Genomic DNA, 13,969 nt, shown 5'->3' with positions numbered 1-13,969 from the left:
CACAGAGCTGAACACAAGATCCAATCAGCTGCTCAAGAGGCTTTACTGCATAGCGGGCAGGAATTGGGGAATCAACACTAGGATGAGCAGGACTCTTTACATCACGGTCGCACAACGTATTCTGGTGTATGGAGCCGCCATATGGGGAGCCAATGCTACCGTATCCCTACAGAAGCGCCTTAACTCAATTCAGAGGGGATATCTGCTATATATCTCTAAGGCCTACTCAACTGCGCCCACAAATGCACTCCAAGTCATACTGGTATTGCCCCCACTCGGTCTCCTGGTAGAATGTGAAGCCAAATTCAGCCTCTTGACCCGTCTCAAAACTCTGGGACGCTGGGGAATGGCGAGACACTTTCCTACGCCCAGATGGAAAGGAAAATCACAGGATGGTCCCAGCATCCTCCACAATCTGTGGAGGAATGGCGCATTGACTTAAAAGAAGAAATACACCCACAGACTAAACATAAGATCTACACTGATGGCTCCAAGACTAAGCACGGAGTGTCTTCGGCCATGGTTACCTTTCAGGATGACTTGGAGATAAGTAACTGGAGCAATAAACGCAATGATCTAAATACGGTATTTCAGGCGGAGCTGTTTGCGCTGCTCACAGCTACGCAACAGGCAAGCGCCAGCAAGAAAGAAACACACATTCTTTCTGATTCACTTTCTTCGTTATATGCGGTTCTAGACCCCCTATCACGCCACATGATGGCTAGGAAAATTAGAGATCTGTTACTGCCAAATAGACATAATCTATATCTCGTGGATCAAAGCGCATAGTGGAAATACTGGGAATGAAGCAGCTGATCGGTTAGCCAAAAGAGCGACCGAAAGACCAGGAACAGATTTCTCTATCCTTCTTCCAAAGTCGTGGGCGATGAAGAAGTTGCAAAATGATCTGTTACAGAAATGGCAATCACGATGGTCAAATGACACGAAAACAGGTCGTAAGATCTATGAAGTTCTCCCACAAGTTAAATGCTCTAGTTATGGCTGGTCTAGGGAGACTATTTTATTTTTTTCAGAGCATGGCCCCTTCCCCTCCTATCTTCATCGTTTTCATAAGAGTAGGTTTTCAAACATGTGTAAATGGGGAGGGGAGGGAACCGTCTTTCACTATGCTACGGCATGCGAGTATACCAAGGACTTTCATTTTGGCTCTACTACGTCACAGAATTACACCACTTGGAAGAAACAGTTACTGAGAAAACACTCCAGAATCGAAAGAATTAAGCGCCTTATTAGATACGTCGTTTCAAACGAAGACAAAATAACAGTCACGAAACAGTGCCAAAGTACGAATGTTTCAACTCCTTCACAAGCTGATAACAACCCTTCATCAGACAGACTATGATCCTCTGGCATGAAATGCGGTATTTTGGGATTGTCTCACGGTGTCTTTGTGCGCGACTTCTGATAGACAATCAAGTTCCTTGATTCCCGTTGCTGTCAATGGACAATGTCGCCTGTCTTATATATCTACTCTATCATATAAAATCACAAACTTGAAAAGGGTCTGTTGCTAAGCAACCGAGTGACGGAAGTGGGTGAAGTTTTTGAGTGACGGAAGTCGGTTACGATTTTGGGTCAAATATTCATTTAACTCTAGCAAATATCGGGACCATGTTATGTGCATGTACCGAGAGGCTCCTACATCCTACAGCAGAGCCCTTAGGCTGGAATTTAAATTTCGAGCCCCCAAACCAGCTTTTCAGGGGCCCCTCTGTGATTAATTTATAGTGTGAAAAATCAAAAAGTGATAAGAATCGTTATGGCCCCTGTCAGCCCTGCACTTGTGGGGGGGGGGGGGTCTTCCATGCCGAGAGGTATGTATATGTATAATATACACACAACAGCAGTGCTCCCAACAGAGGGTCGGGGTACCCGGTGGAGATTTCACGTATAAGTAAAAAGTTTTCATTTACAGGGGCCCTTGATGGATCTCATTGTTTTCTTGCTGCTTTAACGTTGAAAAATTTGCGATAGCGGAAGCAAAAGATATATCCAGTCTGGGGCCCCACCAAACGTATGCGAATTGGTGTCCCGGGTAATTGGTTGGGGGCCTTGGATTTTACTCGTTGGTAAAACGAATACAAATGAAAATTTTTCATGGCACTCGCTCCGGAGGATGACCGACAAGCTTCGGGGGCCCCATGTTCACAGGTTTGATTTTGGGGGCCCTGGATTTTATTCGTTGGTAAAACGAATACAAATGAAAATTTTTCATGGCACTCGCTCCGGGGGATGACCGACAATCTTCCAAGTTCGGGGCCCCATATTTACAGGTTTCATTTTGGGGGCCTTGGATGAATCTCATTCTTTTCTGTTGTAGAATTTGCAACAGCGGAAGCCCGAGATAAAACCAGTCTGGGGCCCCACCAAAAGTATGCGAATTGGTGTCCCGGGTAATTGGTTGGGGGCCCTGGATTTTATTCGTTGGTAAAACGAATGCAAATGAAAATTTTTCATAGCACTCGCACCGGAGGATGACCAACAAGCTTCCAATTCGGGGGCCCCATGTTTACAGGTTTCATTTTGGGGGCCCTGGATGAATCTCATTCTTTTCTGTTGTAGAATTTGCAACAGCCGAAGCCCGAGATATAGCCAGTCTGGGGCCCACTAAAAATCTGCGTATTGTGTCCCCGCTACTGGATGTGGGGCCCTAGATTTTATTCGTTGTAAAATTGATAAAAATGAAAAATTCTCACAGGGGGCTGTCCGACAAGCTTCCAGGTCAGGGCTCCATGGAAATGTTGGCAGGTTGTAATTCGGTGCCCCTGGATGTATCTCATTGATTTTTGTTGTTTAACATTGTAAAATTTGCAACACATCGGTAGCCCAAGATATATCCAATGTGGGGGCCCCACTAAAATTCAGCGAATTGAATCTGGGGACCCCCATGGGGAAGTTTTCTAGGGATACTTGATGAATCTCATTTGTTTTTTGTTGCTTTATTATTATTTTTATTAAAATTCGCTTCTTCAGTAAGCTGGTGCTTTCACACGTCCCTTTCCCCCTTTCCATAGCACGCTGATGAATTGGGACGAAATAAACAAGATATGGGTCAAGGGCCATGGTCGGTTTCGGGTCCCCGCGATGCGAGTCCGTCACTATGACCACTCGGCCACCACAGCGGCCAAAAAAATGTGGAACGCTTCACGATTTTGCGTGTCATCCTTGCGCAGGGGCCATGATAATCTTCTCTGTATCGTTCCTCCGTGCATCTGTGAGACGTGGTACACTCGGCATGGCGCATCTTCCGTACCGGTAGCTGTGAATGAGCATTCGCTCCGCAGGGGGCCTTTTTCGTGGCGTTTCCAGCTACCCATCGACTTGTCTTTCTAGTTCCCACGATCGTTCTTGGCACTCTTCAGAAGATCTTTCAGCTCTGTGACGGCAGCAATGGAGGTGAGGATTTCTTCCTTTACTCCAGCGATGGATTTGTTCATCTCTTCGACGATGTCAATCTTCATCTGGCCGGCCCATCAAAGACATCAGTTGTTTCAGCTGTTCTCGCATCGCGTCCATGTCCATCCTTCTCGTCTTCATGCTAATCTTGAATTATCCCACTTCTGACACTAAATTGTTCCGGATACTTTTCCACAAGACTTCGAGGTCGCAAAACAAGAAGCGGTTCGACGGACAAACACAGATTTATTTACAGAACAGCAATTTACACGTATTTACAACGTAATCAGAGAGCTAACAACTTTCTCGCAAAGTTTAAACACAACTGACTATTCATCGAATCTCTCTATTCGAGTCTTTTTGAGCCTGCCATCTTGTGAGCGCGACGGTATTTATAACCCCGGAGAAACTTCGAGAAAAAGAACATTCCACAAAATTCTATTTTACAGTTTTCTAGTCGGCAGCGCCACCGTACGGAGGGGTTGAATCACTGTCTGGACGGTCGGGACTTTCTGGATTTTTCTCTACACGCCCTGCCAGTTCTCCACCGCGCACTCGTGCGCTTAACCGAAACTGGTATAAGCTTCCGTTGCTAACGGAAGGTTGCGATAAGGATTGCGCCATCTATCGCCTACAGATCGTAACAATAGCTAGTATATATAAAGGTGTATTTCCTTCCAAAATTTTAATTTTTTTTAAAAAAAATATTTTTTTGCATTAGAAATAAATTTTTGATCGTGGGGGGGGGGGGGGGAAGCGATGAGGCCACCTATGCCGCCTCTCATGTACGTCTCTGATCCCACCAATATGCGTTAAAAGGCAGGGGCAGAGCTGATGACGATATTTTTCTGACAAGAGGGGAGGGTCAAAAATGGCTAAAAATTTGCTGGCGTAATATTTGAACAGCCCCCAAACTATTATAAAGAAATAAACTGCTATACATAATACTGGCAGCATTAAAGAAGTGACAAACCATTGTAAATACATATGAAAATGTTTGAAATGCATTGCTAGGGGACCACGGTAACCAAAGTAAACGTTCCGAAAATGATTGTTGAGGCTCAGAAACTACTATTGAAAGACGGGTATTCATAGTAGGCCCATTTCAGGCATTTGCCCAGCTCTGACAAACTCTTAATGTAGCCTATCGTTCGAGTCCCGTTTGGTATATATGCAAAATTTTTCGACGACAGAGCTAAAATTGTAGATTTGTATAGAGAACATACACACAGACAGAAAATCAATTACATACTTGGAGTGCAGATTTTGCCCTTGCATCGTTTTCATTTTGTTTGCCTTTCATCTCCTTCGATTTATGGTAACTTTTTGAGTGTTGGATGAGAACCATTAGTTATGCATAAGAGCTACTATAAAAGTTACACTAGAAATCTTTGGAGTCCTGTGCAGTATCGTGGGGCGGCTCACACCAGAGTAATAAAAATTTCAAAATATGAAATCTACTAATTGAAGAATAATAATGTGAGCTAATTAAAAAATAATAATAATAAATTTTGTTGAAGTGGGTTAAAGATCAATAATATTTGCTAAAATCAAAAAAAAAAATTTATTGGCGAAATAGAAAGAAGTATGCGGTAGAATGAATAGGAGCAATATGCCATGGAGCACCCGGTATATGCAGATTTTCCGACGCGTCGAATCATGAAATTCGTCGAGCGGGGAAAGTTACGAGCCGTTTAAGGGGCGAGGGAATCGAAACACCTAGCGCGCGCCCCTTAAAAAAAAGTAAAAAAATTCATTTCCTTAAATCTAGATTTGTTTATTTCATGAATCGTCGCAGACGAGCCGTTAATTCTCGTAAGGCACAGTGGTGGCTGGTGAAGATGCAACGAAAATGAATGGGTTGCCGGCTTGGCGCTTAGCGTTGGCGAAGAGTGGCAGATATTCTGTTTGGGAGACTATTGGTTGGCACCAATATATTACCTGGCTACGTTTAACACATATTCACTCAAGGTTTCTAGATATTTATTTAATTTTACGTAGGGCACAACTGCAATTGGTGTAGTGGTTAATGTAAGATACTCTAACATCGAAGGTTGCGGGTTCAGATGGACTGTTGCGTTTTTTTTTTCTGAATTCCATCTTCATTTCTTGATCTCTTAAATTAATTTTAATTGTACTGGTTCTGATCTTCCTAGTAAAAATTGGAACTACGGAACATATCCTGCCGCGGTATAGTATTGCTCGTGGCCGGTTTTTGAAACATTTTGTTTGAACTTATCAGTTTTGCCATGTTTCTGGTTGTGGTGAAAACAGAGTTGATATTTTTAGTCCGGGGGCAGCCCCCCCCCCCCATTCCTTTAATGGCCAGAGGAGCGAAGCGACGTCCAAGCGCAGCGAGGTGGGCCGCAAGCCCGCGCCGAACGGAGTTCGGTCTACAGATGTATTTACTAATAAAGTAGTCGGAAACATCATCAGCATCGCCACAACCGCGAGAAAACAAGCACGTGATCTTATACAGGGGATTATATAGAAGACGAGCTCGTATAAAGGAGCCCTCGATCAATGGGATTTCTCCAATCACGTGTAATTGACGGGTATTGATGAATTGTATACTGAATTAGTACCGCTTTTTCGCGGGAGTTGGAGAATGAGATTGGACAGCAGTTGGAACGATGCTAAACGCTTGAAGAAAAGGTAGCCCTTTTCTATGAACTTCGAGGTCTCGCCCGCCTGGTTGCCGGAATGGTGGTGGCAAAAACAAAGATGATATCCACTGGATGGTACAGCAACAGGATGCCTTAGAGTCGATTGTTATCTCACCGACACTATGTTAGTCTACACACTACCTGCAAATTTCCCATAATAACGGGTCATCGGTGCTCTTGCGCCAGGACTTGCGTTTCATCCCAGCTATAACAACAACCCACGGACAATATGCTAATTTACAATGATGATATATTTGGTTTTTTAAAAGGATGCGCTAGAACTGTCATGTTAACGAGAAGCATCAATATGTAATCCTCCAATTTAAGTTAATTGTTTATTTTTGTAACACCATGGACCATCAATGTGTTGGAGTTTTTAATTAACTCATTCCCTTTCAGTACCTTATACGGCCACCTAAATTGAACCTGGGTGCAGACGGACTCTCAATTTATCGCACAGTCCCAAAGAACGGATTAATTCATTTTACATTGATTCCTATGGGAAAAATTATTTCGGTTTGAGAACAATTCGGTTTAGGAACAGACTTCAGGAACGAATTAAGTTCGTGAACCGAGGGTTGACTGTATTGACGTTGATTTCAACCTACACGGATGTACAATTCCAACGAAATGAAGTACAAGACTCTATCGAATATCAAATCCAAATTGGATCTCCATTGAAAAAAATTTACTTTAAAAAATACATCATTTTTATATGAGGCATAGGTAACAGAACGTATGGCATTTTACTGGCGAACCATTGATCCTAGAGACATACATCCAATTAGAAAAAGTATCAAAATAACGTGTAGTACTTAGATATGTCATTCATGTTGCAAGTAGTTGTATAACTACTGAAATAAAAAAATAAACTTTTTATACAGTCCTCGTGTGCCTTAAAACCCATTTAGAAAGTTGTTGCCCTGTCTCTCCCGATGCCAACAACTTTATAATTGGGTATTTTAGGACAGGTTGTTAGTGTAAAAAGTTAATATTTCTATATTTCAATAACTATACAACTCCTTGCAATATGAATGACTTATCCGAGGTCTACACGTTATTTGGATACTTTTTCTAATTGGAAGTATGTCTCTAGGATCAATGGTTCGCTAGTAAAATGCATGCGTCCTGCTACCCATGCTACCTGTATATTTGTATATACATAATCTACAATATTGTATATAATGTCTAGTTTAATTAACTTTTTTTAAGCAAATATTTGAAGCGTTTGAATAACTTGAATTGTTTGCAATTCAAATCAATTAACATGTGTGTCTTCCGCAGGTTCCCCCGAGCTCGAGCCTCTAACTATACACTGCAACCAAGGAAGATTGGGCAATCAGATGTGCACGCTCGCGACATTGTACGGACTGAGCAAACTGAACAATAGGGAGATGCTCATACCCCGGTGTAACTACGAGAAGATAAGCGCCTATTTTGACATTGGAATACCCGTGCTGAACGAGAAAAACTTCCGCGAGAAGTTTCCCTGGATCATCAAACCGTTTTTCGAGGAGAAGGACAAGATGATAGACACTCTGAGCAACATCATAAAGGGATACCCTTACCCCTGCTCTTACACGTTCTTCGATCATGTGCGCGGCGAACTGAGACTGTTGTTCAGGTTCAAAGAGAACATAAGGAATTACGCTCGCGACACCCTCTCGAAGGCACGTGGTGACCGGAAGGCCGAAGACTTGATATTCGTTGGAGTCCACGTGAGAAGAACCGACTACTTGGGAAAGGAATCGGGACACTGGCTTCACGCGTTCGGCGGCAAATCCGTAGACCTGGAATATTTCCAGAAGGCGACGAACTATTACAAGCAAAAATACGGCAGCGACAAAGTCCTGTTCCTGGCGGTCAGCGACGACAGGGAGTGGTGTCGACAGAATTTGGTCAAGTTCGGAATCATCGTGACGGCTGAGTCACCTGGCCCGGCGCACGACATGGCCACGCTCGTCGAGTGCAACCATACCATCATGACGTACGGGACCTTCGGATTCTGGGGCGGTTACCTCGCGGGGGGCGAAGTGACCTACTTCGACAAGTTCTTGCCCCCAGACACGGAATTCACCAAAAACGAATTTCTCTTTGACAAAATGTACCTTCCTGGATGGCACGGCATCGAAACCAAATCAAGCCAACTCGAATGAATGGGATTTCAAAGAAGAGGAAAAGAGCGGTCGCTCGAGTCAAATAGACTAGTCTATCCAGAAAATTGACCTATCGAATCCGAATTTTCAATCCGGGCCATGACGAGGACGACAAATTGTAATATGGCGATGCCGGACTCTTTTAATGCCCCTTTAAAAGGACCTCAATCGGGGGCACAGGAAAAATGTTTGACATAAAATAATATTGGATTGGAATTATACTTGTCAGAACTCGATACACAATGAATGAACGCCAGAACTCTGCCCCTGGACTTATCCCGTTGTCGAGATCTCTTCCAGCCCAGCTTCTTGGCATAGTCTGGAACAAAAGAGAACTGGATACACAGTATGTTTCAATGGATATATCAGCAGCAAAAACAATTTACAATCCACTACTAGTGCTAAACTATACTTGCACCTCGAAAACATTCATCTGAGAAATGTGTAATGAACTGAAATTGACGTAAATGTTGTACGTTTATGTATGTGGGTGTGTCCCGTGTTTGTGACATTTGAAGCTTGCCTGTTTTGTGACCCAAATGCTGCCATCTGTCTTTCAAGTCAGAAGTGAAAATAGCAGATACGTACTCATTTTTGTGTTTTGTAAGTGCCGTTTCGCAAGTCTGCCTCCTGTTCAGGGAGAGATTTTTTTTTCTCTAATCCAAATTGCCGGATCCAATTCCAGACAGCTTTCTGATCTCACCACTCCATCTTGTAATGAATGTACATGATAAGGTTGCCAGACATTCATGGGGGGGCGCATTGTCCCCCCCCCTTGCGTCGAAGGCGGCGCCGACTGCTCTAATGTATATGAATTAACATCATCATCGTGTCCCCCCTCAGATTTTTAAGTCCATCTCCGCCTATGTAGACATCCGTAAGTAACACAGACTTTTCGAAGTTTTTAACCCACAACATGCTCCCATCATCCAGGGATAATAAGCGTGTTCCATCAACTTGAGATGATGTGAATTGTTTTTCAATTAAATTTTTCAACATGACGTTCTTAAAAATGTCATTTAGAGGACATACGCATATATATTCCAGTTTTTGTTGTTTTTTTTCAATTATTTCTCTATTCTCTAACATGCTTGTTCTTGTACTATGCGCGATGATTGTGCACTGTGGAGTAGTGGTAGAATGCCTACCTGTCCCCCCCCCCCACCTACTCTTTTGTTGGTGATTGTGAGTTCGCACCCAGATTCTTTGAATTGAATCATAATTTTTCCGATTTTATTATAAAATGAAACCTCTACGAAACGGAACGTCAAGAGAAATAATATTACGTTTTAGATAGGTTTCCATTTTTTGTAAAGGTGCACACACACCCGCATGAAGACATTAATCAATGAGGGGGACTATGTTTTGATACCGTCGAAGACAGGTTTCTGTCCCATAAAGTGTCCCTCTTGAACTGGTTTCACTGCACAGTGATACCCCTAGTTACGAAGTTTTCAGCTAACGAACGTGATTCCGGAACGAATTAACTTCGAGGCATCACTGTATTTGCAACGTATGCATGTACGTCATTTCAACTTTTTCCGGGGGGGGGGGGCAAAGAACATGTACTTAATGTATGTACAGTATATATAGTTTGAGTAACTGAAAAAAAACCCCATTTTTTTTACACAGTCGTGGAGCAGCTTTTATCCGACTATTCCCGCACCCTAGGGGCTAAAAGATATAGCTCCGATTGTATCCTTAATTATAACATTGCGTGACACAAAGCTAAACAAGGATAGATTGAGATGTTTTTCTGTACCTATGTTGTCCATACGAACGAAATTAGTGTGATTTGGCTTTATTTGTTGTAATGACAGTAATTTTAGTAATTGCTAGGAGTTATTGGTGATAATCGGCCGGATATTCCGTTTCCCCAATCAACGTCCTTCTTGCAGTGCGTCACAGTCTGTATAGATGGCACACCCTCCTCACTCGGTTGAGGCCCCAATGGGTCCCTTAAATTAGAAAAAAGCGTAAAGCTCGAGTTTTTTCGGGACCTTTCAGAAGTCTGGTCCCCGGGTGTGCACCAGGTGTGCCCGCCGTTAAATCCGCCTCTGCTTCTTCTGTGTAGGGTTACCGGATTCGCAAACTGAGAAAGGAGAGCGACTGTGCACGCACCCTTAGTGACGTCACTAATTTTTCCCAAATCTAAAACAGAACCGCTAAAAAGAGCAGAAACAGAAAAAATTCTGGGAATTTCGACGGCTATTGGTAAATGCGTGTGTTGGGGAGGGGAGACACAAAAACACTCATATCAATGTATGTACAATAAAGAAATATATGTTTCAAAGTGGAGAAAAAAAATTCCCCAGAAAAAAAGAAAAATAATTCCGTAAAAGTGAAATGTGAAGGATAAAAGGGCGAATTTTTCAAAACGTAGGAGGACGCTTGAAATGACATAAAAAAGAAGGACGTAGGAGGACGGTTAGTAACCTTACATCTATGCGTATAGTTATTTTGTAGTGCGTTTTATTTATCCCTGTAGATGACGCACCCTCCTCACTTTTCTTTGAGTGAGTGTACTTTGTATACGTTCAGTTTGACTTGTACTGCTGATATTAAACACACATGTCTGTCTTCTCGTTATACCTCTTTCTTATACTGTATATAAATAAATTGTCAAGTTTTTAATGTGTTTTTTATCTTGTCACTATTCAAGCATCGGATTATTGGTGGCTACCTCTAGGACGCAACTGATTTTAGATAATCGAGTTAATTTCTTCAACTGTTTACGTTTCGATTCGCACCATGTGCTTTCCGTACGTACGTTTTTCAAAGATGAATATTTTCTAATCTCCTAGAGTTTTGGATATTCTTTTCAAGCCTACTTGTTGCTGCCCAATATAGAGACATTACTGAAAATTCAAGGTGAGAAATAAACTTTCCACTCTCGATTTGCCGCTTGTTGTTTTTCCGGTCTACATACTTGGCATTTGTGATGGCTCAACCTATTACATCAGCCGAAGTTTCGCATGTTGCCTTTCGAGCTCCTCCGTTCTGGGAAACAAATCCAGAGATTTGGTTTCTTCAAATTGAGTCCCAATTCAACACGGCAGGCCTAACCACCGATGAAACTGAATTTAATTTCGTTGTAGGAGCTCTTGATTATGAAGTTTTTATTATCGTTCGCAATCCTCCTCAACAGCACATATACGAGGCTCTTGAAACTCAAGCAATTTGAACAATCAGAATCTACCAGATTGCTAGTGCTCCTTCAGGAGCTTCAACTAGGCCACAAACACCCGTCCCAGCTTTTGCACGAAATGCAAACGTTAGCTGAGGGTAAAATGGATAGTGACATTTTAGTGAACCGTTTACGTTCGGTTAATTCGGTTACGAATTCGAACCGTTAATTCGGTTAGCAAAAATAGCTGACAAAATCTGTGAGGTTTCTCATGCGTCATGCGAGACACCTTACTTCAGAGCCTTATGATTTGAAAAACGAAATTGCTTCGCTACGGCAATCATTTGAAAGGCTTTCTCGATCACCTAGACTAGTGGTTCCGCCCCACCAAAGCTTCTCTGAAATCCTGATGTACCCCCGTACTTTCGTTAGGGAGTACCCCCCCCCCCCCTGGTAAGAAACTTCGTAGTTCCTAACCAAGATTTTTTTTTTTTTTTTCAAATGTAAGAACCATTATTTTTTTGCTTTAGCTCCATAAATTTTAGAACTTGGGGCCTTTGTCCCACCATTTCTGTGTACTTTTACTTGTTCGAAAGCAGTGGTTCATAATCAGGGGTCCTCCTCGGAGAGACTGCATTGGGTCTGTGTGTGAGCTTGGATCAGAAAATGAATAACTCATTGGTTTTACATTGCTATACACAAAAATAATTTTTTAAAGGGGGGAGTTCGTGGCCTCCATTTTTCTTCATTTTAGTTTCATATAGGGGTTCCATGGATTTTATCTTACTGACATAAATTTTCCACACAACACAAAACAATAAGAACCCGTAGGCGAAAAATAAAAGAGAGAAATTAAGACATTGTTCAAAAATTAAAAATGTGAACTCAAAGAAAAAAATGAAGGGAGTTTGGAAGGGATTCCAAGCCTTTTTTCATAGAAAAACTCAAATTGCCCCCTTGTGGGGGCCCCACGTTGGGAATCATTGTCCTAGACCATAGTTTCCCAACCTTTTTTGTCCCATCGCCCCCTTCTTCAGAATTTTTTTTCTCCCATCGCCCCCCAACGCAATCTAACCCATAGGATCCCATGCTTTACCCGTAGCTTCTACCACCCCCCCCCCCCCTGGAACTTTCCATCGCCCCCAAGTGGGCGTTAACGCCCACGTTGGGAATCACTGTCCTAGACGATCTTGCGGTTATCGCAAAAGACGACAGCCGACGAAAGCCTCAGTCGCCTATTTATCATCGATGTTAATACGGATTTCCGATTTCTAATTGACACTGGCGCATCAATAAGTTTCTTTTCCGAAACGCCTGACTAACTTCATAAAACCTCACTATATGTTGCAAATGGATCCCAAATTTAAACGTTTGGCAACAAAGATCTAGTTCTGAATCTTGGATTAAGGAGAGACTAAATTTTCGTTTTCATTGTGGCAGATGTTTCACATCCCATTATTGGAGTCGATTTTTTGGAAAGATTTGATTTATTTATAGGTGTTAAAAATTCTCGTTTGATCGATAACGAAACCTCACTATCAGTGAATTGTATAGGCCACGCCTCTTTTGGTTTAACGCCGCTCTCCGGTGATTCCCTATACCACCGTCTATTAGCCAAATTTCCAAAATCTACTAGCTCAGTTTTAAATGCAGTTCCAAAGAAACACTCTGTCACATACTTCATCGAAACTACGGGACCACCGGTTTTCGCAAAGACTAGAAGATTGTCTTCCTAGAAACTTGCAGCTGTTAAAAAGCAATTTAACGAATTTTTGCAACAAGGCATGATTCGGCCCTCAAAAAGCCCTTGATCGAGTCCTGTCCACCTTGTTCCAAAAAAAAAAAAAAAAACAACAATGGATAGAGAATTTGCGGGGACTTCCGTGGATTCAATGCGATAACCATTCCGGATAGATACCCCTTTCCCTTCCTAATATACCAGACTTTTCCATTAACTTGAGAAGTAAAACGATTTTTTCAAAAAATCGATTTAATAAAGGCGAATACCGATCGATCCTGAAGACATTCTAAAACCACCATAATTATGCTTATTGGGCTATACGAATACGTTTATATGTGCTTCGGTCTCAAAAATGCAGCTCAAACGTTTCAACGTTTTATTGACGAAGCGCTTCGTGACTTAAATTATTGTTACGCATATCTCGATGATTTGTTAATTGCTTTCATTGATGAAAAATCTCATGAAGCTGACTTAAAACGCGTCTTTCGAAGACTAAATGGCTATAGTACCTTGATCAATCCATCTAAAAGTGAATTCGGTCATGAATAACGTTACATTAATTTTCTGGATTTTCTTGTTTTCCCTGAAGGGATTGCACCTTTATCAGATCGAGTACAAACGTTGCTTGATTATCCCTTGTCATCAACAGTGACTGAATTGAAGCGTTTTTTAGTAATTGTAAATTTCTATCACAGATTCCTTAAAGATGCCACCAGGGTGCAAGCTCCTTTACATGAATTAGCGAGATTTAAAAAAAAACTGAAATAGTTTGGTCCGAGGAGGCCAAATCCGCTTTTTTGTCATGCAAGCAATCAATTGCTAACGCTGCCCTTCTGGCCCCTCCTGTTCCGAACGCAAAATT

The 13,969-nt window shown here is 42.1% G+C and overlaps 1 protein-coding gene and 1 non-coding gene across 2 annotated transcripts in view; one reads left to right on the top strand and one right to left on the bottom strand.

The window, feature by feature from the left end:
• LOC149076603 (galactoside alpha-(1,2)-fucosyltransferase 2-like) overlaps positions 1–10,873 on the top strand; it is a 30,277-nt gene extending 19,404 nt beyond the window's left edge. Inside the window, exon 2 of the mRNA XM_089244225.1 lies at positions 7,368–10,873. Coding sequence (XP_089100351.1) covers positions 7,368–8,239 — 872 coding nt within the window. The 3' untranslated portion in view covers positions 8,240–10,873. The remainder of the gene's footprint in view (positions 1–7,367) is intronic.
• Positions 3,150–3,253, bottom strand: LOC149076604 (U6 spliceosomal RNA). Its single transcript, XR_016194276.1, has one exon. It is a non-coding gene; the product is annotated as a U6 spliceosomal RNA (small nuclear RNA).
• Positions 10,874–13,969: the final 3,096 nt, after the last annotated feature.

The sequence above is a fragment of the Pholcus phalangioides genome, unplaced genomic scaffold (genome assembly GCF_987345545.1).
Source record: "Pholcus phalangioides strain wild (caught in Gottingen) unplaced genomic scaffold, Ppha-v1.0 ptg000015l_1, whole genome shotgun sequence".
Taxonomy (NCBI): Eukaryota; Metazoa; Arthropoda; class Arachnida; order Araneae; family Pholcidae; genus Pholcus; species Pholcus phalangioides.
The sequence above is the reverse complement of the archived record's forward strand: the minus strand, read 5'-3'. Positions and strand labels throughout refer to the sequence as shown.